Here is a 26645-nt window from a genome sequence, read left to right as displayed (position 1 = left end):
AGATTCCCGTAAAAAATTGGTTTTGATTTTGGAAAGAGAAAGAAATAAAGACGATGGAGAAAAGAGTTGAGAGAGAAAATGAGGAGAAAGCGTTGTGGTTCAGAGGGCAATTTGGAAATTTTGATTTGGTAAAGTGCCTTCTCCTTTTAAAGTGCCTATTTGTGGCTAAAGTTTCAAAATAGTGCCTCTACGTGTAATATTCTCTTTTTTTTTTTGTGTGTTAAACGCCGAATCTATTTTTCTAGAAACTAATAAAAAAAGTATACACAATTATGAAACTATTTGAATCTTAATGGTCTAGACTACGAGAAACCCAAATTAGAACCAAAAATTAAATTTTTTGATTTTTTGACGATGTTAACAAAATTAAATTTCTATGAAAAATATTCAGAAAATTTATAGCCATGAAACTGAAAATGATTATCTTTTGGGCCATTCTGTGAGCCCTAGAAGCCAAAAAACCAGATTCGTGGCCCATATCCACCGTTTAAAACCTGTGGTCAAGAAAAAACCTAAAATCTCATCAACCATTACCTTTCATCCACGTCACACAAAACACCATTGCTTTCTATACATCTCGCCACATTGGATTCTGGCCTTCAGATAATCTTCTTACAAAACAGAACTCCGGCGTTATCAACGGTGGAGATAACTCTCTTTATTCAAATCCAACGGTTCATATTCGAAGTCGTTGTTCCCAGTAAACCTCGCGTTCATGACCCAAAAAGAAGATTAGATAAACCCAAAAATGTGTTGCAATGTCTTCCTTTGATTTCCTCAATTTCTAGGGTTTCGAAAGAAAAAATAATGACTTCAATCGAATTGCTAAGTCCATTGATTCACGATAAGTTTCGATTCTCAACTTGTTGTAGTACTAGTAGTTTATTGTATTTGCATGCTTCGAGCTTTTTCCGAGATCGATCTTTTGGTTTTCGTCAGAATCCGAATCGATTCGTCTCCAATTCATCGATTCAACTTCCTCAATCAGTTCCAGGGTCGATAAACCAGGAAAGGTTTAATCTTTGGCAAGGGTTTTCGAGGAAGAAGAGTACTAGTAGTAGTAGAACGATTGTGAATTGTCAAGAAGGTGATCAGAAAGCTAGCTCAAGTGAAGGAGAAGGAAAGACCAATAAGGATAAAGGACGGAAGCAAGGTAAGAATGAGTTATGGTGGTCTAAAGGGAAGAAATGGCAATGGAAACCGATAATTCAAGCGCAGGAGATTGGTGTAATGTTACTACAATTGGGTATTGTTATGTTTGTTGTGCGATTGCTCCGACCCGGAATCCCGTTACCGGGTTCGGAGCCTCGGACACAGACGACGTTTATGAGTGTACCGTATAGTGATTTCTTGAGTAAAGTTAATAATGATGAGGTTCAGAAAGTGGAGGTGGATGGTTTTCATGTTTTGTTTAAGTTGAAAGATGATGGGAATTTGCAAGAGAGTGAAACTAGTAGTAGTAGTATTAAGCTCTCTGAGTCGTCTGAGACTATGCTTAGAAGTGTGGCTCCGACTAAAAGAGTTGTGTATTCCACTACTAGGCCGAGGGATATCAAAACACCGTATGAGAAAATGCTTGAGAATAATGTGGAATTCGGGTCGCCTGATAAGCGCTCTGGTGGCTTTTTCAACTCTGGATTGGTAAGACCGTGAATTATAATGGCTTGTTGGCTTTAGGAAACACTTAGATTGAAAAGGTTTCTTCTTTTCTTGTTTTTTGTTTTTGTTTCAGATAGTTCTGTTCTACATTGCAGTGCTTGCAGGGCTTCTCCACCGATTTCCTGTTAACTTTTCCCAGGTTTGCATATTCATGATACCGTAATGTGGTTGTTTAAGTTAAGGCCATGTGCACTTTTCTTAAAAGCTGTGAGGTATACACAGAGTACAACGGGACAGCTGAGGACCCGCAAGTCTGGTGGTCCTGGTGGGGGAAAAGTTTCTGGTGATGGTGAAACAATCACTTTTGCAGATGTTGCTGGTGTTGATGAAGCAAAGGAAGAGCTGGAAGAGATTGTGGTAGGTTCATTTATCCTTATATATGCTCTGCACTTTGCTGAAATGATTGTCAAATGTTTCTGTAATTGCTTTGTGTTCATGCTCTTGTTAATTTCTCTTACACTTGGTTTAACTGTTGCAGGAATTTCTCAAGAATCCTGATAGGTATGTTCGTCTAGGTGCTCGTCCTCCTCGTGGTGTCCTACTGGTGAGTTTAATAATGTAGTTACAACTTATGGCCATTTCTTAGGTGGTTTATGCGCAATGTTTGGTTACTATCTTTAGAATTTATGGCTTTATTTCCCTGTTTTGGTAGGTCGGTCTTCCTGGAACAGGGAAAACCCTTCTTGCAAAAGCTGTTGCTGGGGAATCTGATGTTCCATTCATAAGTTGCTCTGCAAGTGAGTTTGTAGAGCTGTATGTTGGCATGGGTGCCTCACGCGTAAGGGATCTATTTGCACGAGCCAAGAAGGAGGCTCCGTCAATTATATTTATAGATGAGGTGTGAATACAAAATCAGTGTTAGATTACCTGCTACTTTGTATCGATGTAAATCTTTACAAATGTATTTGTGTTTCTTTCAATTTCAGATAGATGCTGTCGCGAAAAGCCGTGATGGTAAATTCAGAATGGTCAGCAATGATGAAAGGGAGCAAACCTTGAATCAATTGCTCACTGTAAGTTTGTAATTATGCACTTTTCCTGCCAGAGTTGCTTTCTTGATCTTTGCATTATCCATTTATATGTTGGGAACTGGTTTACAGGAGATGGATGGTTTTGACAGTAGCTCTGCAGTTATTGTTCTTGGAGCTACCAATCGAGCTGATGTCTTAGACCCTGCCCTGCGTCGGCCTGGGAGATTTGATCGTGTTGTTACGGTTAGTAGAATATCTGGCTCTGTATGATCATGCAATGTAATACATTGTCAAAGCTATCTGACATTTAATTTCAGGTGGAATCACCTGACAAAGTTGGAAGAGAATCCATTTTGAAAGTGCATGTTTCAAAGAAAGAGCTTCCTTTGGGAGATGATGTCAACCTAGCTAGCATTGCCTCAATGACAACCGGTTTTACTGGGTAAAAATTTGTATTTTATTCTTGACCGAAAGTTTCTTACCTGCTTTTTTCTGTATATTTCGTTAACTTTTATGTTTGGTTTTTATAGGGCAGACCTTGCAAACCTGGTTAATGAGGCTGCTTTGCTAGCGGGAAGGAAGAGCAAGATGACTGTTGATAAGATTGACTTCATTCATGCTGTCGAGCGATCTATAGCGGTATTGTCTTATTCTTTCTGAGTCTCTATCGTACCTCTCATCAGAATTTGTTTCCTTACATTGCATCGTTTGCTTCAGGGCATAGAGAAGAAAACAGCTAGGTTAAAAGGTAGTGAGAAAGCTGTGGTTGCAAGGCATGAAGCTGGGCATGCTGTTGTTGGTACAGCTGTTGCAAGTCTTCTTTCTGGACAGTCCCGTGTTGAGGTAAAGCAGTGAGAACCGCATGTTGCTTGATACTCATTTTTTACATGTGTTAATGCTCTGCTAATACATATTGTATTTTTAGAAATTAAGCATATTACCAAGATCAGGAGGGGCATTGGGCTTTACATACATTCCCCCAACGCATGAAGACAGATATTTGCTCTTTATTGATGAACTACATGGCCGCTTGGTAACTCTTCTTGGAGGTCGTGCAGCTGAAGAGGTTGTTTACTCGGGGCGTATATCAACAGGTGCACTTGATGATATCAGGAGAGCAACCGACATGGCCTATAAGGCAGTAGCTGAATATGGTCTCAACGAGAAAATCGGACCCGTCTCTGTGGCTACGCTTTCTGCTGGTGGGATTGATGACTCTGGGGGATCACCATGGGGAAGAGATCAGGTAACTCTATTCTACCTAAACTTCTTGTTGGTCTTTTTCAAAATGGAAAGCAAACTTAACATGTCATGCTGAATTTACAGGGGCATCTGGTTGACCTTGTTCAAAGAGAGGTGACAAATTTGTTGCAATCTGCTCTGGATGTTGCGTTGACTGTTGTTCGCGCTAATCCAGATGTATTAGAAGGGCTCGGTGCTCAACTGGAAGGTAACACATGACACCTCTGGATACTAAAACTATAATTACTGAAACAAAACATAAGACCAGTATTCTAAAGAACGGCTAGTTTGGGCTTATAATCTCTGAGATGGGCTGGTTCATTCCAATGGTATCAAAACAACATGGCATGATATGGTCACTAGACTCACATGTTGATGGTCTTATATCGTAATTTTTATAGCTCCTAAAGTAGTTGACTCTGTTTGAAAACATGTGATTGGTTTCAGATGAAGAGAAAGTAGAAGGTGAAGAGTTGCAGAAATGGTTAAATAGAGTAGTACCCTCAGAGGAACTTGCAGTGTTCATCAAAGGAAAACAAACTGCTTTACTTCCAGCACAAGCTAGCTCCAGTTAACATCTACAAAGCCTATAAAATGGAAAGATGTATGCATCGATGATGATTCTGCCTCACTTAGAAGAATCAAAAAGCTAAAAGGAGCTGCGAATCCTGGGCAACGATGACTTAGTATGTATAGAAGAAAAAAAAAGCTTTTACTTGGTATCAAACAGAGCATGTGTTGTTGTATTTGCTACCTTTTTCTGCAAAGTTATTGGCAATTGTATTGTTGTTCCACTTGTATATATACAGAGACCATTTATGTTAATATACAACTTCGTATGGGGAAAGATGATTCCATCAAGTCCAAAATGCCAAAACCATGCACGATCTTGTCTGATCAAGTATGATAAGATGTGAGATTTTAAGAACGTGAAGCTTTTCATATTGTATTCTCAATGAACGAAGAATTAATAATTAGAGTTAGAAATGCAGATTACAGAGATTACACAATTTGATCTCATTTCTTGGCAAAGAGGCCCAGGCCACCGAAGCCACCGTCCTTCTTTGGATTCCTGTGTGTTAATTTTCGTGTGGCTTTAGTTACAAAGGGATTATATTGTCAGCGAATCTGAGCCGTTGGATCGTTTTGACATGAGCTTTCCATAAGTGTCTTATCCTTTGTTTCTCTCATTTTTCACATATGTATCAGACATTTAATCAAGCACATATCTACGTGTTGATTATGTTGATGATGCTGAGATTATGTTGATTTAGAGAATGAGTATTGGTGATGATGGTACACGTTAGTAAACATATGAATTTGGAAGTGCCACGTGAGAGGGAGCAGAGTTTTGGGCTTTCTTTTGGTTATGTATTTGCATTCTTGTTGTAACAAATTCTCTTATTAAAAGCATTGTGAAAAAAACCAAATACCACATAGTCTATGTTTCAAGATTTGTTTTTTAATACTATAATTTTCTATTACTTTAGTTTGTGTAATTTTTGAAAAGAGAAAATTGGTATTTTTTAGGATTGGGTGATCTGAAATTTGACTACAAAAATTTTCTTGGACACAGACACACAGTCACACAAATAAGCTAATTATTGGAATTTTATCTTAAGTTGCATTCACTTTGCAAATTAATATTGAATTATAGACTATTAGTGTATGGCGTGATGGCAAACAAAAAAATCAGTGTGTGATATTGTGGACTAGCCAAAAAAATTTTCTGATGATTTTTTTGCCTAAATAATTTGAATTGTTGAGACCGAAACTCTTACTAATATACTAACAATGTAACGCGACAAATAAAACATTGTTGAGAATAAAATCTGAACCATCATAACTATAGTCTATAGTAACCGTCCGAATTCAACCACATATGTATGATCTTTGCCATTTTTGATCATATTTTCCGTTGCGTTTTCTTTGAATTTTCTCAATATATTTTTAGTGTTTTGATTTGTACTTTTATCTAATTTATATAATTGTTTTTCAAATGTTTCGCAATTGTGCGTTTAAGTATTCGACTCGAAGTAAACCCAGTTTCTTAGAATGGGCTAACTGCCATTGACCAAATCTTTATCCGCGAAGAAAGATCTTTAGCAGCTAGGCTTATTTCATATCAACAAAAGTATATATTTATCTCTAACTAAATTCCTACAATTATTTCAAAAACATAGAAATTAAAATTTGAAATGCCTATTCTTTTTTGGTTATACATTGCAAAGGTTATGTATGTAATTTCTGATCTTGAAATTTAAGTTCTTTAGCCCATATCTAGTTGATTTTCACGAAATATTGTCGTTTACTCTCGTTTTTATATATAAAGCATGTACATATAACATATAATCAATGCTTCAAAAGAAAAAAATAATCATAACTAAATTGAAACGGGAAAACTAATTTGCTTTCGTGTTCTATTATGCCAAACTGTACTCACAATAGTCTTATCCTATCGACCCAAATTTAATCTTCCCAACTACTTACTCCTAATTGAAACAAAATATAACCTTTCTTACTATAGCCTATATTTAAAAAATATCTATGATTTCTACATTTATATATATACGCACACGGCACATACCTCTCATTCACCATATATGCCTCTTAACAATCTCTCCACAGAACAAAAGCAAAAAGCCTAAACCGGGATAATGGAAGCTCTAAACTCTATCTTAACCGGCTACGCCGTGGCAGCCCTATCAGTCTACGCTCTTTGGTTCTACTTCCTGTCCCGAAGACTAACCGGTCCCAAAGTCTTACCGTTCGTAGGAAGCTTACCGTATCTAATCGCTAACCGGAGCCGAATTCACGATTGGATCGCTGATAATCTCCGAGCAACTGGTGGTACGTATCAAACATGCACCATGGTGATACCTTTCGTAGCCAAGGCGCAAGGGTTTTACACTGTGACGTGTCACCCAAAAAACGTCGAGCATATCCTTAAGACACGGTTCGACAACTATCCGAAAGGTCCGATGTGGCGCGCTGCTTTCCACGACCTGTTAGGACAAGGAATCTTCAACAGCGACGGTGACACGTGGCTCATGCAACGTAAGACTGCAGCGCTTGAGTTCACAACTAGAACTCTTAGACAAGCCATGGCTCGGTGGGTTAACGGGACTATCAAGAACCGGTTATGGCTTATATTAGACCGTGCGGTTCAAAACAACAAACCGGTTGATCTTCAAGATTTGTTTTTGAGGTTAACTTTTGACAACATTTGTGGTCTGACTTTTGGTAAAGACCCGGAGACGCTCTCTCTGGATCTACCGGATAATCCCTTCTCTGTCGCTTTTGACACCGCGACAGAGGCTACTCTAAAGAGACTTCTCTACACCGGTTTCTTGTGGAGGATTCAGAAAGCTATGGGGATTGGATCAGAAGATAAGCTCAAGAAGAGTCTTGAAGTCGTTGAGACTTACATGAACGATGCAATCGACGCTCGGAAAAACTCTCCCTCCGATGATCTTTTGTCACGTTTCTTGAAGAAACGTGACGTTAACGGTAACGTTCTTCCAACAGATGTTCTTCAGCGTATCGCGCTTAACTTTGTTCTCGCGGGCCGTGACACTTCTTCGGTGGCCTTGAGCTGGTTCTTCTGGCTCGTCATGAATAACCGGGAGGTGGAAACGAAGATCGTTAACGAGTTGTCGATGGTTCTGAAGGAGACACGTGGCAATGATCAGGAGAAATGGACGGAGGAGCCGTTAGAGTTCGACGAGGCAGATAGGCTCGTTTACCTCAAGGCTGCTTTGGCTGAAACGCTGCGTTTATACCCTTCTGTGCCTCAGGTGATAAATTAAAATCTTTTATTTTTCTCTCTTTAATTATTTGCATTCTTTTTTTGTTGACGGCTAACTATTTGCATTCATGGAAACATTAACTATAACGCTTTTGGCTAGGCGAGAATTACATAGAAAACGTAAAAATTCAGAAATAATTAGATATTGCACAAAGATTGATTTATGTCTAAACATGTATATCAACTTTTATAGAAACACCTGAAATAAATCTTTTATGACTAGTTGACGAATTCCATTGTTTTTTCTTTTAAGCTGAATATTACAGATTTCTTTTTCTGCTAGCTCTAGTATCAAATGACTGTTACAAACTTACAATCATAATTTGAGTATTTAATTTGTGTTATTTTTACCAAAATAAAAAAGGGAAGAATTGACGCAAAATTACTCATCATGTATTCATAATAAAGAGCTGTGTGTAACGTATAGTAACGTTTCAAATGACCAGGATTTCAAATACGTCGTAGACGATGACGTTTTGCCGGACGGGACTTTCGTGCCAAGAGGCTCGACGGTGACCTACTCGATTTACTCGATCGGACGTATGAAAACAATTTGGGGCGAAGATTGTCTCGAGTTCCGTCCGGAACGGTGGCTGACAGCCGACGGTGAACGGTTTGAGACTCCCAAAGATGGTTACAAGTTCGTAGCGTTCAACGCCGGACCAAGGACTTGCTTGGGAAAGGACTTGGCTTATAATCAGATGAAGTCGGTGGCTTCAGCCGTTCTCCTCCGTTACCGGGTTTTTCCGGTTCCCGGTCACCGCGTTGAGCAAAAGATGTCGCTGACGCTTTTCATGAAGAACGGTTTACGTGTTTATTTGCAACCTCGTGGTGAGGTGCTTGCATGATTCACATTAAGGGTATTATCGTAAATATGTTTGTCATTTGAAGTTTAAATTGTTTTAAGAACAACCTACTTTATTCTATGTTTTCTCCACCTACAAAATACTTATTATGATATATATGCACTTTTTGTGCCTTTGTTTGTTTGAGTTTGTTCAACTCTTTTTGAATAAAAGTTTATTTGGTTTAACTTGATGAATACAAAAACAAAATAATTAGTGGACTTAAATTTGATTAATACCAATGTCGTAACGTAAGTGGAAATCAATTTCACACTAGCTAATCTCTAAAGTCTAAATTAGTCGCTTAATTACTTGACAACATATATAACGTAAGATGAAAACAGCCAAAAAACAAAATTAATGAAGGATTTCAATATAATTCCAAGAAACAAAAATCGACTACAATGTAGCTAGCACACAAACCTTAATTATTTTGATAGGAGAAGCAGCTTGAAACTTATGATCTATGGAAAGTTTTAAGAAATTGAAAGGACTAAATTATTAAACAAAGGAACATAAAGATAGAATGATCAAATAACATCACATGATCATGGATGTAGCTAGACCAACGGGAAGCAGATGTTGCTACCTTGAATAGAACCAGAGAGCATCTCTATCAGATCCATTTCTCTTCTTTCACTTGTAGAGTTAGCTTGAGGCTCAAGAAACTCGTTGTGGCCTCCATGCTCTACGGTGGTGGATGACGTGGAAGATGAGGAAGACGGAAAATGAGTGTCGGAGTATGAAGACGTCGTACCGTTCAATAAATAAGATAAGTAGATATCAGACGCAAGGTGGGGTGTATTCGCCGGAGCTGTGATCGTTGCCTCTTGATGATGAATTCCAACACTGTCGTGCAAGTTAGGGTTAGGGTTCTTGATCATGAACCCAGATGATGAAGACTGAGTTACCTCATCCGAAGTTTGGCTCAAACCTAAATTCTCAAGAGAAATCGGATGGTTTGCAAAGATATTTTGAAAGTAATCTAGCTCTTCGTCATATGGACCGCCAAGGATGGACGACGCGGAATCACCATCAGAATAGATCTGATCAAGATTAGGTGTAGAAATAACACTGATGGTGTTCTCATTCTTCTTCTCGTCATTGTCCTTGTTAATGTTATTTCTCTCGATACTTTTGATGTAGTCTTGGAGAATGCATGGTCTTTTAGCTGATGGAGAGGCATCTCTATCATTGTTATCAGCGTTTGATTCGCGTTTGTGTTTGCGTTTTGAATTTTGACGTCTCTTGGTCGCATTCCAATGGTTCTTGATAGAATTCTCAGTCCGTCCTGGTATGAGTTTAGCGATCTCTGCCCATTTGTTCCCGATTCTCATGTGTGATTCCACAAGAACCCTCTCTTCTTCTTCACTCCATCCATCTTTCTGATTTTTTTTTTGTTTTGGCAGAAACGTAGATATCGAGGGACTTATGTCAGAACCCTAGATCTAGAAAAAACTATATGTTATGTGAAGAGAGATCTAAAAAGAAACCTTAATATCAGGACGGAGATGATTATGCCATCTCTCACGACATTGTTTGCCTGCTCTTCCCTCAAGTTTCTCCGATATCATTGCCCATTTCCTCTCCCCATGTTGCCTCACCAACCTTATCAACTTCCTATATATATATACATATATGTTTGTATTAACAAACGCATATACTAAATATTTTGACTCTTGTATAGATGCAATAAAACATTTTATCTATATATACCTGTCTTCTTCCGCCGTCCATTGCCCTTTGATGAGGTTCTTGGATGATCGTTTCTTCGTACTGTTTTGATAATCTCTGGCTGCACTTCTAGCGACCACTTCTCCAGTAGGGTTTCTGTTGCCGCCATTAAGGACCAAGTGTTTCTCCCTCGTCGGCCCAAACGTTGTGTTCTCTTTGTTGTCGCTTCTAGTCTCAATCGATATTTTTGTCTTCACGATCGGTTGGTCTCTAGAACTCTCTTGTTTCTTGGAACACAAGGCATCATTCTTTTGACCGTATAAGAATCTCTCCACGGCTGTCAACGGCGGCGCAGCTCCATGGACAAGGCGTCGGTCTTCCATGGAAAAAATGAAGAAGAATAGAATAGTCAAAAGGAGAGGAGAGCACAAATCAAAGGAGATAGTTTAGCTAGCTAGTCATAAGGAATATGAGAGAACTTAATGAGTTGCTATATAAATTCAAACCAATGAATGACCCATTAAATTCCATTATTTTTTTTTTCTAAAATATATAAAATTGACCTTATAGCTATGGATTTTTTTTTCACTTTATAGAAAAATTAATACAATTTTATATATATATATACCCCAGAAGTTAACAATGAGCAAAGAAGATTACAAAATCTGATAACTAGGAAATATTGATATTATCGATTACTATAACTCTATGAGGATCTAGACGTATTAGTCACTAAATTTCAAATCGATATTTTTCCAAAATCCTCTATAATTTCCTATTGTACTTTATATGACGCCATTATTAAGATAATATCTACGAACAACCAAAAGAATATAGAAATCAATTACAAAATAATAATATCCATATTTAGTAAAAACCACTTGTTTGGCAACAAAACTAATGAATTTTAGTCTTGTTTATTTTCATTTTGCAACATATTCACTCGAAATATATGATATCTAAATAGCAAATGCTAATAGATAAATGGTTAGCTAACATTAACACCGTGGAATATCCCAAGTAATATGAAATGAGCTAGTAAAAATGAAAACCAATTTTGTAACTTTTGAGTTTCATCACTCTCCAACAATATTCTTTACGTTAAAAAAAACCGGAAAAGTAAGTTATCATATACATTCTTTAGTCCCACACATACCTTTTTTCCAATTGTAAAATTGGCATACGCAGAACTTTCTTCTACCTTGAGCATAATATTATAAATAATTTTATTGAAAAAAACACAAAAACACAAAAAAGTTTATGACAATTCGAATAAAATGATTCGAATCTAATAAAGAAAAGATGAATAAAATGATTAATTTGGGAAATCATTTTTGTCCTTAACTCTGATAATATAATGTAAACCGTATAGATAGTAACATGTGCGATTATTACATTAGTTTGATTAACGTAACTGTATGTTTAAATAGCTAGAGTTCTATATGTATATACTCTAAATGTTAGGCTCTAGCTAACTACTATTTCACCAAATTTAAATGTTGTTCTATAAATTCGAAATAATATTTTCGATAATTATGTATTAGTCGAAAATATTTATATTTGCGAACTAAACTCGAGGATTTTGTCCCGCAAATCAGAATGCAGTCAGATCCACAAACAAATAGGGCAATGTTTAGTTTGGATAAGGCCCATTTGTAATTTGTAAACATATAGTATGACCCAACAACTTTCTAATTAAGGAAACGGGAGTAAATCATCTGGTGTAGACGTTGTTGGAATCTTACCATGGGCCCGCATCTACGCATCTACGCATCTCTCTGTTGGACGGTAAGAATCATTGTTAAGTTAACCTAATCCACTTAATAAACCAAACCCATACTTAAGTGGGCTTTAATTTAGTTCCTGGCCCAATTACCTCAACCACAAAAATTCTTTCTTCGTTGACCCTATCCTTCTTCTCCTATCACGAACATGACGTCAGCGTCTTCTTCTTCTTCTCATTGAAGCTTCTTCTTCTTGCAGGATTTAACCTAGGATTCATAATTCCAACAGATTATTCATGAGCAAGCTTATTATCGTCCGAATCGCGCGGTAACATCATCCGTAGCTTTACAGTTTTTCGTTGTAGATGATTGTTTCAATTCGCTGAGGTAATATTCCTCTGCTGCATTTCTGATATTCCTCTGCTTCTTGTTACTGGGAGGTCTATCAAAATCTTAACCTAGAGTTTGATTTAATTGGATCCTTGAGAATAGATGATTGACAATGCTTGAATTGAAATGATGTCTTCTTTTAGAATGTATGAATGAGTTTTAAATTCAAATAGATTCAAATGGGATTGAAACACTATTCTCAACAACAACAATATTGATTTTTATTATATGATGATTGATGATTATGGTGATCTGATAATGCTTAATCAGTCACTAACACTATAAGTATAAACAACAATGGGGCTTCTCACGTTATGGGTTCCATCAGACCATATTAGATTTGCAGAAGAAGGCAGTTTTGGGTCGATATTGCTCCCTGAAACAGTCACTGTAAAAGACTGCTTCTCCTTCACTGACTTCATAGATAGAACACTTGGGGAGACCTCGACTTTGAGGTTAGATCCGTGATTTAAGACAATCTTTGATTTGTATGTTGAGTTTGGGGTACCTACGTTGGTTACGGTTCTGTTGAAAGTCACGATGAAGGAGCTTTCAGATTTCGGCAATTTAGCTGACATTGAAGGGTAGTTTAGGTTTCTTGGTAAGGTCTTGCCAGTGCAAGTGACAGCTTCACCAGCGATGAGTTTTAGAGAAGTCGCATTGTAGTTCAAACCACAGAGAAAGGCGATGTGGTCTGATTTGCCTATTTCATAAACGAGACCTGGATTTATAGCTGCTATTGGGTCAACATGTCCAGCTCCATAAGCAAACTCGGTTGATGCAACCGCAGTTCCGGTAGCATTCATCGGCCAAGCTGCAAACGTTAATGGATAGACTGTTTATGAACAGAGTTGCCAACAAAGTTATTTGCCGGGCAAGAAAATGAAAATTGGATATGAGTTTTGCTTACCAGTTGTCATGATGGCAGATTGGATCATGGAAGGAGACCATTCAGGATGAAACGTCTTGATGTACGCAGCCACGCCTGCAACGTGTGGACAAGACATTGAAGTTCCCGACAGAACAGAGTACTTTACATGTCTATTATCTCTTTTGTCTTGAGCTGGTGAATTCAAAGGTGAAAACGCAGCGAGAATCTCCACTCCTGGTGCTGTTACATCTGGCTGCAATCCATCCACCAACCATTGTTTCTCAGGTCAAGAAATGATAATAAAAAAGAATCAAGAGCATGTAAATGTTATATACCTTAAGTATATCAACCGCAATAGTGTTTGGACCGCGAGAAGAGAATCCAGCAACTTTAGGAGCTGCCTGGTTAAAGATTGCTTCACTTTTTAGAACAGTCCCGTGCGGGGACCTGAGGATACAAACACAGAGATATCAAGACAAAGTAGGGGATCTAGACCAAATGAAAAAAGAGAAGATCGTTGGTTACTTCGTGGAGTTAACGTAAGAGATGACAGAGTCAAAGTCATCTTTTGACAGAGCAGAGGAGGGCAGAATGCTAACGTAGGCATAGTCATGGTAATTTTCATTTATGTTTGCAACAACGATTTCTGAACTAACTTTATCTTCACTCACCAAGATTTTCCCTCTAAGCAGAGGTCCATCAGTAGAACCTCCATACAGAGGATAATTCTTTCCTTTTAAATCAAAAGCGTTCAATGATTTCCCCTGTTTAGACAAAAAAACAAAAGAGCCCTTTGTCACTGAAAGGGACAAATATACTATGATGATAGAAATGAGAGTGTTACTTGATACTTACGACAAATGTCTTGCCGTTTCCGAGTACAACTTTGGTGACAAACCCACGGTTGGTGTTGCTTGCTGCAACTGTCAAGATCCATGGTGCTACACTCATGACTGAGCCCGGATTCGGACCACCGTTACCAGCTGACTGCACAGTGAGAATACCTTTGACCATAGCGTGAAAAGCCCCAATCGCTATCGGGTCCGTTTCGTACGTGCGGACTAAGTTTGCCCCGAGAGAGATGCTGATGAGGTCAACACCGTCTGCTATCGCATCATCGAACGCCGATAGTACAGATTCAGTGGTACACCCCATCTCGCTACAGGCTTTGTAAGCTGCGATTCTTGAGGCTGGAACGCCACCTCTCGCAGTTCCATTACCGATTCCGTAGAAACTTGTGTTCTTAACTGCGTTTCCAGCCGCTGTTGAGGCTGTGTGTGTACCGTGGCCTTCAATGTCCCTGGTGCCTTCGTTTGTATAGTCTCTTGCTCCAATCAACTTGCTGAAACATTGTACACAGATTAATTATTAATATTAACTCTATAGTTTATTTTTGTAACCAAAATTTTTATGCCCAAACACAAAACTAATTTCTTGAAAATACATCCCTAATACTAATCTTTATTGAGAGAAATTAATTTAAGAGAATTACTTGTTACAAGTGAAGTTTTTGCCGGCGGAACAAACACCTTTCCATTTCTTAGGAGGAGGACCAAAGCCTTTATCAGAAAAGCTCTCGGATTCTGGCCAAATCCCACTGTCGATGAATCCGATAATAGTATCACTTTCTATGGCCAAGTTTCGCTTTGTATTTTTTCCTTCCTTCAACCCCAAGAAATCCCAAGACGCCGTCGTTTGGAGTTTGTAGTTAATGTCCGGAAACACAGACACAACTCCCTCCATTTCTAACCAACAAAAAAGGGTTTCATATATTTCAAACATTTCAACATAAAATATGTCTCGATCAAAGAACACTAACCGGCTACTCTTTCTCGTTCTGACTCAGTGAGTCGGGCCGCAAAACCGTTGAAACTCCTCTTGTAACTTCTCACCAAACGACCTTCCACCGAACTAGAGTGTACATACGTATATTATCACTTGTTATAATCCCCATAACGTAAGCTAATTATAACTAATCAATGGTTACAGAAATGATTCAATTAAATCACACCTTTCTCCGGTGACCTCTTGAAGAATACTCATATGATGCGACATTGGTGTGTATTCCAGTCGAGACGACGGAAGTGAGCCCATGTAGACAACATACACCTTCATGGATTATCATTATGTATGATTGGTCATATATTACAGAGAAACCAAGAAAAAAAAAAACTTGATAATCTTAAGTTATGAGAACTCACTTGTTTATCTTGAGAATCATCTGTCACTGCAGAGACTGAAATTACAAACGAGACAAGAACACATGATATGAGACAAAACGAATCTGCTCGTCTCGCCATCTTTTTCTTATAAAATGAATTAAAGGTTGTCTAATTTCTCAGTTTTTATCGAGATCAACATGATATAATTTATACACTAGTATAAAATTAGTAATTTTAATGATATTTCTGTCAAATGCTGTGATTGTATGTTGAGCAAAACTCTTTTGGTAACTAGAAGTATCGTATGTTGACCAAATACATTTTTAGGAAATAGATATCTACTTTTTATTTGGTCACATCTATTTAGAACTCAATTTTGTTTTTGTTTCTTCAACTCCTTAATCAAAATCTTTTTTTTTTTTACAACTGTTTTTTTCTCGATCGTTTAGTACTTTATTTTCATTTTGCATTATGATGACATAATCAGAAAACGTATATGGAGTAGACATGTTTTTGAAGAAATATATGTATAGCAAAATGTTATGATGATTGATAACTATGGTGAACTGATAATGCCTCATCAGTAACCATCAATATACACAACAATGGGGCTTCTCACGTTATGTGTTCCATCAGACCATATTAGATTTGCAGACGAAGGCAGTTTTGGGTCGATATTGCTGCCCGAAACAGTCACTGTGAAAGATTGCTTTTCCTTCAACGATTTCATAGAAAGGACACTAGGCGAAACCTTGACATTGAGCTTAGATCCATGATTTAAGACAATCTTTGATTTGTATGTAGAGTTGGCGGTACCAAGGTTGGTGACGGTTCTTTTGAAAGTCACGGTGAAGGAGCTATTAGATTCCGAAAGTTTAGCTGACATCGAAGGATAGTTGAGGTTTCTTTGTAATGTTTTTCCACTGCAAATGACGGCATCACCTGAAATTAGTTTAAGGGTTTTCGAAGTGTAGTTCATGCCGCAGAGAAAGGAGATGTGGTCTGTTTTGTTCAACTCATAGACAAGTCCAGGATTTATAGCGGCTATTGGGTCGACATGGCCAGCTCCATAAGCAAACTCGGTCGATTCAGCCCCAGTTCCAGTAGCATTCATCTGCCAAGCTGCAAAGATTCATTAAGAGACAGTATAAGAACAGAGTTGTCAACACACGTTACTTGCGATGCAAGAAAGTAAAAGTTGGACTTTTGTTTACCGGTTGTCATGATGGCAGATTGGATTACGGAAGGAGACCAATCAGGATGAAATGTCTTGATGTACGCAGCCACGCCTGTAACGTGTGGACAAGCCATAGAAGTTCCGGACAGTACAGAGTACTTTACACGTCTTTTATCGCGCCTGTCCTCAGATGGTAAACTCAAAGGTGAATACGCAGCGAGAATCTCCACTCCTGGTGCTGATATATCTGGCTGCAATCCATCCACCAACCATTGTCTCTCAGGCCAGGAAAAAAAAAGAAAGAATCAAGAGCATAAATAATATGATACCTTAAGAATATCAACCGCAATAGTGTTTGGACCGCGGGAAGAGAAAGAAGCAACTTTAGGAGATAACTGATTAAAGATTGCCTCAGTTTTAAGAACAGACCCTTGCGGGGACCTGAGAAAGCAAACACAAGGGTATCAGAGGACAAAGAAGGAGAATATTAAGAGTAATGAAATAGAAAGAAGACTGCTAGGTACCTTGTGGAGTTAATGTAAGAGACGAGAGAGTCAAAGTCATCTTGTGATAAAACAGAGAGGGGCCGAGAGCTAATAGATGCATAGTCTTTGTTGTCTGTAGTTATGAATGAAACAGCTACTTCTGACCCACTTAAGTATCTGGAAACCAAGATCTTTCCTTTCACCAGAGATTCGTTCAAATAATCTCCGTACTCAAGAGGATACTTCTTTCCTTTCAGATCAAAAGCATTCACTGATTTCCCCTGTTAAGAAAACCCAATTGGTAATTTAATGGGACAAAGATACTATGATGATGAAAATGAGAATGTTACTTGATACTTACAACAAGTGTCTTGCCATTTCCAAGAACAACTTTGGTTAAAAACCTACGGTTGGTGGTGGTTGCTGCAACCGTTAACATCCACGGCGCTACGCTCACAACTGTGGTCGGATTCGGACCAGCGTTACCGGCTGAGTGCACAGTGAGAATCCCTTTGGCCATAGCGTGAAAAGCCCCAATCGCAATTGTGTCCTCTGCATATAAGGAAGGGTAATCTCCCCCGAGAGAGACGCTGATGAGGTCAACACCGTCTGCGATCGCATCATCAAACGCAGACAGTACGTTATCATCGCTACACCCTGTTATGGTGCAGACTTTGTAAGCTGCGACTCTAGAGGCTGGAACACCGCCTCTCGCTGTTCCATTGCCTATTCCAAAGAAGCTTGTATCCGCAACTGCGTTTCCAGCCGCTGTGGACGTTGTGTGAGTACCATGTCCTTGGAGGTCCCTAGTGCCTTCGCTTGTGTAGTCTCTTGCTCCGATCAACTTGCTGAAATTGTGAACACATCAATCTCTGCCTAAAACAATACTAATCTTCTATTAGAGAAATTTTAATGACTTACTTGTTACAAGTAAAGTTTTTGCCACCTTTACAAACACCTTTCCATTTCTTAGGAGGAGGACCAAAGCCTTTATCAGAAAAGCTCTCGGATTCTGGCCAAATCCCACTGTCGATGAATCCGATAATAGTATCACTCTCTACGGCGAAGTTTCTCTTTGTATTCTTACCTTCCTTCATTCCCATGAAGTCCCAAGACGCCGTCGTTTGGAGTTTGTAGTTCTTACTCCGGAACACAGACACAACTCCCTCCATTTCTAACAACACAAAAGAGTTTCAAATGGTTAAATCTTTAAAAACATTTCAACATAAAATGTGTCTCGATCTAAGAACACTAACCGGCTACTCCCTCTCGTTCTGACTCAGTGAGTAGGGCCGAGAAACCGTTGAAACTCCTCTTGTAACTTCTCACCAAACGACCTTCTATGGAACTATAGTATACATATGTGTATATCACTTTTATAATCCTCATAACGTAAACTAATTATAACCAATCATAGATTAGAGAATGAATTAATAAAACCACACCTTTCTCCGGTGACCTCTTGAAGAATATTTATGTGATTCGACATTGGTGTGTAGTTTGGTTGAGACGGAAGTGAGCCCATATAGACAACATACACCTTCATGGATTATCATCATCATCATCATCATTATCATCATGTAAGAAAGATCGTATAATAAGGAGAAACAAAATATATTGACAATGATTTAAATACTTGTTTATCTTGAGGATCATATATAATTGCTGAGACTGAACTCAAAAACAATATAATGAGACATGAGAGGAGACAAAAGGAAGCTCGTTTCACCATCCTTTTCTTATGAATGAATAAACTTTCAAATGATATGGAGATCCAAAGGATGTATAAATGATAGAATCATTCCTAAACCGTGTCAAGAATAAAAATCCTAATTAAATACCTCTGATTTTGTTTCTTTACCTTTTGATTATAATAAAAACTAGTATTACCATATATTAATGATTATCTGTATCAAATGGTATCATATTCGTATGGTAGGATATGAATCATATCATTTGACTAATAAAACTAGTATTACCATATATTAATGATATTTTCGTATTAAATGGTATCTCGAAAACATAGAATGGTATCAATGTATTTATATCTTTAGGAAACATATCTCTTGTTTTATTTTATACATTTGGTCTGAACTAAATTTCTTTTATATTTTTACTGAAAACAAAACAAAAAAATGTTACAACAATTATTCTCTCTTTCATTTTTTTCCTCATACTAAACAAATATGAGAATTTAAAAAAAACATTCAATAACACAAAACAAATGTGGAGTCGTAGTGGCTAATGATTGCTTGCGACTAATTACAAATAAGCCGTGGCTATTCGTAGCCAAGAGCCACTGATATTTCATAGCAAAATGTTATAAATAGTTTATTGGTTATTGGTTTAGATTTTTCAAAATTTTAAAAATTTCTAAGAGATTCTGAACTTTAATCCCGTACATCCTCTCAAATGATTTATTTTTCATGTTAACAGTAGTAATATTGTGTTTATACTTTTAGAAAACATATTGGTGTAAATTTGTCTTATCTATTATGAACTCAACTTCTTTTCGTTTTTTCAACTTCCCGCCGTAAATAAATATTTTTATTACAATTTTTTTTTCTTGAGACTTGAGATGATAGTTAGAAAGAGAAAGCTTCAATTAATATATTTATTCTAGGACATATAGATGAATTTAATTCAAATAAATGCAAAGCTCTGAAACACGAAAACCAATCATCAGAAAGAAACACATCGGCGACAATATTATGATAATGATGACTACGGTGAACTGATACTGCCTCACGTTGTGTAGACAACAATCACACTTCTCACGTTATGTGTTCCATCAGACCAGATTAGATTTGCAGATGTAGGTAGATTTAGGTTGAGATTGCCTGAAAAAGTTACTGTGAAAGACTGTTTTTCGTTCACCCTTTTAAAAGAAAGAACACTAGGCGAGACCTTGACGAGCTTAGCTCCGTGATTTAAGACGATCTTGGATTTGTACGTAGAGTTGGGGGTACCGAGATTGGTGACGGTTCTTTTGAAAGTCACGGTGAAGGAGCTATTATATCCATCAATTTTAGCTGACATTGAAGGATAGTTGAGGTTTCTTGGTAAGGTATTTCCACTGCAAGTAACGGCTTCACCGGCGATGAGATGAAGGGTTTTCGAAGTGTAGTTCAAACCGCAAAGAAAGGCGATGTGGTCTGCTTTGTCTAATTCATAGACGAGTCCAGGGTTAATAGCGGCTATTTGGTCGACATGTCCAGCTCCATAAGCAAACTCGGTTGATGCAAAGCCAGGTCTATTAGGTTTCATTGGCCAAGCTGCAACGATTATTAGTAAAGAGACTTTATAAGAACAGAGTTTAAAACAGAGGTTACTTGTAGGGCAAGATACTAAATATTGGATTTAGTTTTCGCTTACCGGTTGTCATGATGGCAGATTGGATAACGGAAGGAGACCATTTTGGATGGAAAGTCCTGATGTACGCAGCCACACCTGCAACGTGCGGACAAGACATAGAAGTTCCCGACATAACAGAGTACTTTACACGTCTTTTATCGCTCTCTTCCTCAGATGGTGAACCCAAAGGTGAATAGGCTGCGAGAATCTCCACTCCTGGTGCTGATATATCTGGCTGCAATCCATCCACCAACCATTGTCTCTCAGGCCAGGAAAGATAAAAAAAGAATCAAGAGCAGAAATAATAATATACCTTAAGAAGATCAACAGCGATGAAGTTAGGACCACGAGAAGAGAAGGAAGCAACTGTAGGAGCTGTCTGATTAAAGAATGCCTCAGTTTTAAGAAAAGTCCCTTGCGGGGACCTGAGAAAACAAACACAGAGGTATCAGGACAAAGAAGGAGAATCTAGAGTTTTTGCGAGAAGACCGTTAGCTACCTTGTGGAGTTAATGTAAGAGACGAGAGAGTCAAAGTCGTCTGGTGGTAGAAGACTGAAGGGCTTGGAGCTAAGTAAAGCATAGTGTTGATAGTCGTCTATAAGTATGGATCCAACAGCTACTTTTGAACTAGTTGGGAATTTGGAAACCAAGATCTTTCCTTGCACAAGAGATTCGTTGAAATTATCTCCGTACACAAGAGGATACTTCTTTCCTTTCAGATCAAAAGAATTCACTGATCTTCCCTGTCAAGAAAAAAGGATATTTCAAGGGACAGAGCTACAATGATGACAAAAACAAGTGTGTTACTTGAATACTTACGACAAGTGTCTTGCCGTTTCCCAGAACAACTTTGGTGAAAAACCCACGGTTCGTGTTGCTGGCTGCAACCGATAATATCCACGGCGCTACGCTCGCGGTTGTGGATGGAAACGAACCGGAATTACCGGCTGAATTCACAGTAAGAATCCCTTTGACATTAGCGTGAAAAGCCCCAATCGCTATCGCATCCTTATAGTACTTTTGGGGAAATTCTGACGCGAGAGAGATGCTGATGAGGTCAACACCGTCTGCTATCGCATCATCGAAGGCAGACAGTAGAGATGCCGCGGTACAATCTTTCTCTGAGCAGACTTTGTAAGCTGCGATTCTAGAGGCTGGAACACCGCCTCTTGCCGTTCCATTGCCTATTCCAAAGAAGCTTGCGTCCGCAACTGCGTTTCCAGCCGCTGTGGACGCTGTGTGAGTACCGTGACCTTGGAGGTCCCTAGTGCCTTCGCTTGTGTAGTCTCTTGCTCCGATCAACTTGCTGAAACATTGTCAACACATCAATCTATTAAGAGAATTACTTGTTGCCTAAAACAATACTATTAGAGAAATTAAGAGAATTACTTGTTGCAAGTGAAGTTTTTGCCGCCGGAACAAACACCTTTCCATTTCTTAGGAGGAGGACCAAAGCCTTTATCAGAAAAGCTCTCGGATTCTGGCCAAATCCCACTGTCGATGAATCCGATAATAGTATCACTTTCTATGGCCAAGTTTCGCTTTGTATTTTTTCCTTCCTTCAACCCCAAGAAATCCCAAGACGCCGTCGTTTGGAGTTTGTAGTTAATGTTCGGAAACACAGACACAACTCCCTCCATTTCTAACCAACACAAAAGGGTTTCAAATATTTTAACCTTAAAAAAACATTTCAACGTAAAATATGTCTCGATCAAAGAACACTAACCGGCTACTCTTATTCGTTCTGACTCAGTGAGTCGGGCCGCGAAACCGTTGAAACTCCTCTTGTAACTTCTCACCAAACGACCTTCCACCGAACTAGAGTGTACATACGTATATATCACTATAGTTATAAATCCTCATGACTAATCAATGGTTAGAGAATGAATTAATTAAATCGCACCTATCTCCGGTGACTTCTTGAAGAATACTCATATGATGCGACAGTGGTGTGTATTCCAGTAAAGACGGAAGTGAGCCCATGTAGACAACATACACCTTCATGAATTACAAATATTTATAATCATGTAGGATGGATTGTATACTAGAGAGAAACAAGATATATTACATAGAAAAAAAGAAAAAAGAAAAAAAACTCGATAATTTTAAGTTATGAGAACTCACTTGTTTATTTTGAGGATCATCTATGACTGCTGAGACTGAACTCAAAAACAAGACAACGAAACAAAAATAATCTCGTTTCGCCATCTTTTTCTTTCAAGACAATGAAACAAACTTTCAATTTGTTTATGTATAAATATTTGACTCATGCCTCAAGGAAAAAATCCTCCAATGAAATCCTTGTGATTCTGTTTCTTTATTTGTAAATTACGATAAGAATAACCATTACCAACTATAGTAGATTTTAGTGATGATAACTGGATGACTGGATCAAATGGTATATATCGTTGGCTTTGTCCAAAAACAATATATAGGAAATTGGTATATATCGTTGTATATTGACCAAAATTTGATTCTTGTTATTACAATAACACTTGGTATTACATTATTACTTTGAGTTTGAGTGGTAATGTCAGATAAATAGTGGAATAACAAAATAATTGTTAACGAACGAACTTAAATGGATAAAATATTCGTAGAATTTTTATAAAACGCTGAAAAGTGAGTTTAAGTGGATTAATCATGTTATGTCTTTTCTAGTTATATTTTAACGCAAGTAATATATAGCGGAATCGCTTTTCAATCGTCTTGGTAACAGTTTTGCTAAAGAGTTTTTTTTTTTTTTTTTGAATTTAATGTTAAATTAGATTCAAAAAGAGAACTGAACGTTTTTACAACAAGTACAACAATTTTTAAAGAAGTTTTGAAAATTTTAAAAAGAAACTCTTAGGTACTGTTCTCAATGTATCCTCCTTGATGCAAACCAAAGTTGGAGTCCATTGTTGTATTTCTGATCGCCACTGATTTTGAGAGCCGAAAGTTGATTGCGAATGTGTCTATCAATCCATTTGATAAGACGACTAGATGGGTTGGGTCTTGTACCATGTTTACGCTCATTGCGTTCTCTCCAAATGGTATGTATCGATGCTTGCCAAAGAGTTTTGCATATTCTCGTAGATTAGTTTTGCTTGTAGATTCTCAAAGGCTTTTAGAATACCTTATCAAGAATTCAAGATACAATAATTTGATGATTAGATTTTGTGTAGAATCAATAAACCAATAACATAATATTGTAATTCAATGACAAAATGAGTTACAGTACTTACTATTCTTTCATCTTAAACCTAATGTATACTAAACGAGATGTCATGAAATAAAACAATGGGAAATTTGATTTTAAACTTAAAAGATGTCAACTGATGATGCATAATCAGTATAAACAACAATGGGACTTCTCACGTTATGTGTTCCATCTGACCAGATTAGGTTTGCAGACGAGGGCAATTTTGGGTTGAGATCGTTGCCTGAAACACTCACCGTGAAAGACTGCTTCTCGTTCACTGACTTCATGGATAGAACACTAGGCGAGACCTTGACTTTGAGCTTAGATCCGTGATTTATCACAACTTTTGATTTGTATGTTGAGTTGGAGGTACCTACGTTGGTTACGGTTCTGTTGAAAGTCACGGTGAAGGAGCTTTTAGATTTCGACAATTTAGCTGACATTGAAGGATAGTTTAGGTTTCTTGGTAAGGTCTTGCCAGTGCAAGTGACAGCTTCACCGGCGATGAGTTTTAGGGTAGTCGCATTGTAATTCAAGCCACAGAGAAAGGCAATGTGGTCTGATTTGCCTAATTCATACACGAGTCCTGGATTTATAGCTGCTATTGGGTCGATATGTCCAGATCCATAGGCAAACTCGGTTGATACTGCGTCAGTTCCAGAAGGATTCATCGGCCAAGCTGCAAAGAGTAGTAAATAATAAGAACAGAGTAATCAACAAAACTGTTACTTGTACTACAAGAAAGTAACAGATGTATATGACTTTTGTTTACCGGTTGTCATGATGGCAGATTGGATCATGGAAGGATACCATTCAGGATGAAACGTCTTGATGTACGCAGCCACACCTGAAACGTGTGGACAAGCCATCGAAGTTCCTGAGGTAATAGTGTAGTTCACACGCCTATTGTCCAACGTTGTTGCAGATGGTGAAACCAAAGGTGAATAAGCAGCGAGGATTTCCACTCCTGGTGCTGTTATATCCGGCTGCAATTCAATCAACCATTTTCTCTTAGGCTGGGAAACGAAAGAGAATTAGGTAGCATCATACAAATGTTATACCTTAAGAATATCAACCGCGATAGTGTTTGGACCGCGAGAAGAGAATCCAGCAACTTTAGGATCTGTCTGGTTAAAGATTGCTTCACTTTTTAGAATAGTCGCTTTCGGGGACCTGAGATAAATAAACACAAAGATATCAAGACAAAGAATGAGAATCCAGACCACATGATAAGAGTATGAAACATGGAGATGATTTGTTCGTTACTTTGTGGAGTTAATGTAAGAAATGAGAGAGCCAAAGTCGTCTAGTGATAGAGAAGAGACGGGCCAAGGTTGAACAGAGGCGAACTCTTTTTTGTCTCTAAATATGAATGCAACAGGGACTTGTGAACCAATCGCATAACTTCACACAACAATCTTTCCCTTCACCAGAGATTCATTATTACACTTCTCAACCGATGTTTCGTACACAAGAGGATACTGTTTTCCTTTCAGATCAAAAGCATTCACTGATTGCCCCTGTTATAAAAAAAAAGAGACATCGTTAATGAGAAGGAGACTAGGATCATAGATATGAGAACGTTTCTTGGTACTTACGACAAGTGTCTTGCCGTTTCCGAGAACGACTTTAGTGACAATCCTACGGTTTGTGGTGCTGGCTGCAACGGTTAAGATCCACGGTGCTACGCTCACGGTTGGATTCGGACCATTGTTACCAGCTGACTGCACAGTGAGAATCCCTTTGGCCATAGCGTGAAAAGCCCCTATCGCAATCGGGTCCTTTTCATACATGTACGCGGTGTCTCCCCCGAGGGAGGCGCTGATGACGTCGACACCATCTGCGATCGCATCATCGAACGCCGATAGTATGTACTCCGAGCTACAACCTGCTCCGCTACAAACTTTGTAAGCTGCGATTCTTGAGTCTGGAACGCCGCCTCTCGCAGTTCCATTACCAATCCCATAGAAGCTTGTGTTCTCGACTACGTTTCCAGCCGCTGTGGATGCTGTGTGTGTACCGTGGCCTTCAATGTCCCTGGTGCCTTCGTTTGTATAGTCTCTTGCTCCAATCAACTTGCTGAAACATTGTAAGCAGATTCATTATTAATATTAACTCTATAGTTTATTTTTGTAACCAAAATATTTTATGCCCAAACACAAAACTAATTTCTTCAAAATACGTCCCTAATACGACTCTTTATTGTAATTTAAGAGAATTACTTGTTGCAAGTGAAGTTTTTGCCGCCTTTACAAACTCCTTTCCATTTCTTAGGAGGAGGACCAAATCCTTTACCGGAGAAGCTTTCTGACTCTGGCGAAATCCCAGTGTCGAAAACTCCGACAATAGTATCACTCTCAACGGCCAAGTTTCGTTTTGTATTCTTTCCTTCCTTCAATCCCATGAAGTCCCAAGATGCCGTTGTATGGAGCTTGTACTTCTTGCTCGGGAACACGGACACAACTCCCTCCATTTCTATCAACACAAAGGGTTTTAAAACGTTTAGCCTTAAAAAACATTTCAACAGAAAATGTACGTCTCGATGGAAGAACACTCACCGGCTACTCTTTTTCGTTCTGACTCAGTGAGCCGGGCAGAGAACCCGTTGAAACTCTTCTTGTAACTTCTCACCAAACGACCTTCCATCGAACTAGGAAAGAAATCACTTGTTAGTATCTTATCTTCATAACAATTTTTAAAATTAATTGTAACTAATCACACCTTTCGCCGGTGACTTGTTGAAGAATACTTATGTGATCAGACGTTGGTTTGTAGTCCGGTTGAGACGGAAGTGAACCCATGTAGACAACATACACCTTCATGGATTGTTATCATCGTTATCATCGTGAACTATGGATCAAATGATAGGGAGAAACAAAATTTATTGATTATTCTTTATTTAATTTAATAACATACTTGTTTATCTTGACGATTATATGTGTCTGCCGAGACAAAACTCAAGAACAATACAAGGACACATGCGAGTGCACAAAATGAAGCTTCTCGTAATTTCGCCATCTTTAAAACTTTTTTTTTTTTTTTAAGATTACTGCAACTTTTTATTTTCTGTGGAGATGTATTGACATGAAATGAAAGGA

General features: G+C 38.2%; 6 protein-coding genes and 1 pseudogene across 9 annotated transcripts; 2 read left to right on the top strand and 5 right to left on the bottom strand.

Annotated features, from left to right (window-relative positions):
- Window positions 1-553: 553 nt before the first annotated feature.
- On the top strand, window positions 554-4741 carry ftsh9 (FTSH protease 9). Its single transcript, NM_125277.4, has 13 exons — window positions 554-1641; window positions 1733-1798; window positions 1882-2016; window positions 2138-2203; window positions 2312-2497; window positions 2586-2672; window positions 2760-2873; window positions 2948-3072; window positions 3161-3269; window positions 3348-3473; window positions 3556-3876; window positions 3957-4080; window positions 4320-4741. Exons 1-13 carry the CDS (start codon window positions 808-810, stop codon window positions 4445-4447), a joined length of 2421 nt encoding a protein of 806 aa, NP_568892.1. The 5' UTR covers window positions 554-807; the 3' UTR covers window positions 4448-4741.
- A 1674-nt stretch (window positions 4742-6415) lies between these two features.
- On the top strand, window positions 6416-8736 carry CYP86A1 (cytochrome P450, family 86, subfamily A, polypeptide 1). The gene is made up of 2 exons (NM_125276.3): window positions 6416-7669; window positions 8127-8736. The coding sequence occupies exons 1-2, from the start codon at window positions 6530-6532 to the stop codon at window positions 8526-8528; spliced, it is 1542 nt and encodes a 513-aa protein (NP_200694.1). The 5' UTR covers window positions 6416-6529; the 3' UTR covers window positions 8529-8736.
- Window positions 8737-8970: 234 nt separating this feature from the next.
- On the bottom strand, window positions 8971-10582 carry MYB119 (myb domain protein 119; the record flags this gene model as incomplete). Its single annotated transcript, NM_125275.2, has 3 exons — window positions 8971-9910; window positions 10019-10145; window positions 10242-10582. 3 exons carry the CDS (start codon window positions 10580-10582, stop codon window positions 9086-9088), a joined length of 1293 nt encoding a protein of 430 aa, NP_568891.1. The 3' UTR covers window positions 8971-9085.
- Window positions 10583-12088: 1506 nt separating this feature from the next.
- Window positions 12089-15524, bottom strand: AT5G58840 (Subtilase family protein). 3 transcript variants are annotated; one of them, NM_125274.3, is made up of 9 exons: window positions 15386-15524; window positions 15196-15293; window positions 15004-15095; window positions 14677-14929; window positions 14040-14526; window positions 13710-13948; window positions 13520-13631; window positions 13224-13437; window positions 12089-13127 (listed from the first exon to the last, which is right to left on the bottom strand). In NM_125274.3, the coding sequence occupies exons 1-9, from the start codon at window positions 15482-15484 to the stop codon at window positions 12580-12582; spliced, it is 2142 nt and encodes a 713-aa protein (NP_568890.2). In that variant the 5' UTR covers window positions 15485-15524; the 3' UTR covers window positions 12089-12579. The 3 variants fall into 3 exon arrangements, with proteins under 3 accessions (NP_568890.2, NP_001331403.1, NP_001331404.1); NM_001345326.1 differs by having other exon boundaries at window positions 12468-13437; NM_001345325.1 differs by having other exon boundaries at window positions 12097-13631.
- Window positions 15525-15842: 318 nt separating this feature from the next.
- AT5G58830 (Subtilisin-like serine endopeptidase family protein) lies at window positions 15843-18752 on the bottom strand. The gene is made up of 9 exons (NM_001345324.1): window positions 18645-18752; window positions 18454-18548; window positions 18265-18356; window positions 17930-18182; window positions 17370-17856; window positions 17048-17289; window positions 16853-16964; window positions 16561-16774; window positions 15843-16468 (listed from the first exon to the last, which is right to left on the bottom strand). The coding sequence occupies exons 1-9, from the start codon at window positions 18738-18740 to the stop codon at window positions 15927-15929; spliced, it is 2133 nt and encodes a 710-aa protein (NP_001318833.1). The 5' UTR covers window positions 18741-18752; the 3' UTR covers window positions 15843-15926.
- Window positions 18753-19568: 816 nt separating this feature from the next.
- AT5G58820 (Subtilisin-like serine endopeptidase family protein) lies at window positions 19569-22571 on the bottom strand (the record flags this gene model as incomplete). Its single annotated transcript, NM_125272.2, has 9 exons — window positions 19569-20283; window positions 20384-20597; window positions 20676-20787; window positions 20862-21106; window positions 21183-21669; window positions 21753-22005; window positions 22090-22181; window positions 22267-22361; window positions 22488-22571. 9 exons carry the CDS (start codon window positions 22569-22571, stop codon window positions 19754-19756), a joined length of 2112 nt encoding a protein of 703 aa, NP_568888.1. The 3' UTR covers window positions 19569-19753.
- A 1102-nt stretch (window positions 22572-23673) lies between these two features.
- Window positions 23674-26565, bottom strand: AT5G58810 (annotated as a pseudogene). Its single transcript has one exon.
- Window positions 26566-26645: the final 80 nt, after the last annotated feature.

The sequence above is a fragment of the Arabidopsis thaliana genome, chromosome 5 (assembly GCF_000001735.4).
Source record: "Arabidopsis thaliana chromosome 5, partial sequence".
NCBI classification, from domain to species: Eukaryota; Viridiplantae; Streptophyta; class Magnoliopsida; order Brassicales; family Brassicaceae; genus Arabidopsis; species Arabidopsis thaliana.
Note: the sequence above shows the minus strand (reverse complement) of the source record. Positions and strands in the feature narration are given on the sequence as shown.

Excerpts from the sequence above, each read along its gene's own strand:
- ftsh9 (NM_125277.4), top strand. The coding sequence starts at position 808 with ATGACTTCAATCGAATTGCTAAGTCCATTGATTCACGATAAGTTTCGA. Across the intron at positions 1,799-1,881 it reads TTCCTGTTAACTTTTCCCAG|AGTACAACGGGACAGCTGAG; the intron begins GTTTGCATATTC and ends AGGTATACACAG. Across the intron at positions 3,877-3,956 it reads CACCATGGGGAAGAGATCAG|GGGCATCTGGTTGACCTTGT; the intron begins GTAACTCTATTC and ends CTGAATTTACAG.
- CYP86A1 (NM_125276.3), top strand. The coding sequence starts at position 6,530 with ATGGAAGCTCTAAACTCTATCTTAACCGGCTACGCCGTGGCAGCCCTA. Across the intron at positions 7,670-8,126 it reads TATACCCTTCTGTGCCTCAG|GATTTCAAATACGTCGTAGA; the intron begins GTGATAAATTAA and ends TCAAATGACCAG.
- AT5G58830 (NM_001345324.1), bottom strand. The coding sequence starts at position 18,740 with ATGGTGAAACGAGCTTCCTTTTGTCTCCTCTCATGTCTCATTATATTG. Across the intron at positions 17,857-17,929 it reads AAAAACTTTACTTGTAACAA|CAAGTTGATCGGAGCAAGAG; the intron begins GTAAGTCATTAA and ends TCACAATTTCAG. Across the intron at positions 16,965-17,047 it reads TCTTACATTAACTCCACAAG|GTCCCCGCAAGGGTCTGTTC; the intron begins GTACCTAGCAGT and ends TTGCTTTCTCAG.
- AT5G58840 (NM_125274.3), bottom strand. The coding sequence starts at position 15,484 with ATGGCGAGACGAGCAGATTCGTTTTGTCTCATATCATGTGTTCTTGTC. Across the intron at positions 13,632-13,709 it reads TCTTACGTTAACTCCACGAA|GTCCCCGCACGGGACTGTTC; the intron begins GTAACCAACGAT and ends TTGTATCCTCAG. Across the intron at positions 13,128-13,223 it reads ATCTGCCATCATGACAACTG|CTTGGCCGATGAATGCTACC; the intron begins GTAAGCAAAACT and ends TAACGTTTGCAG.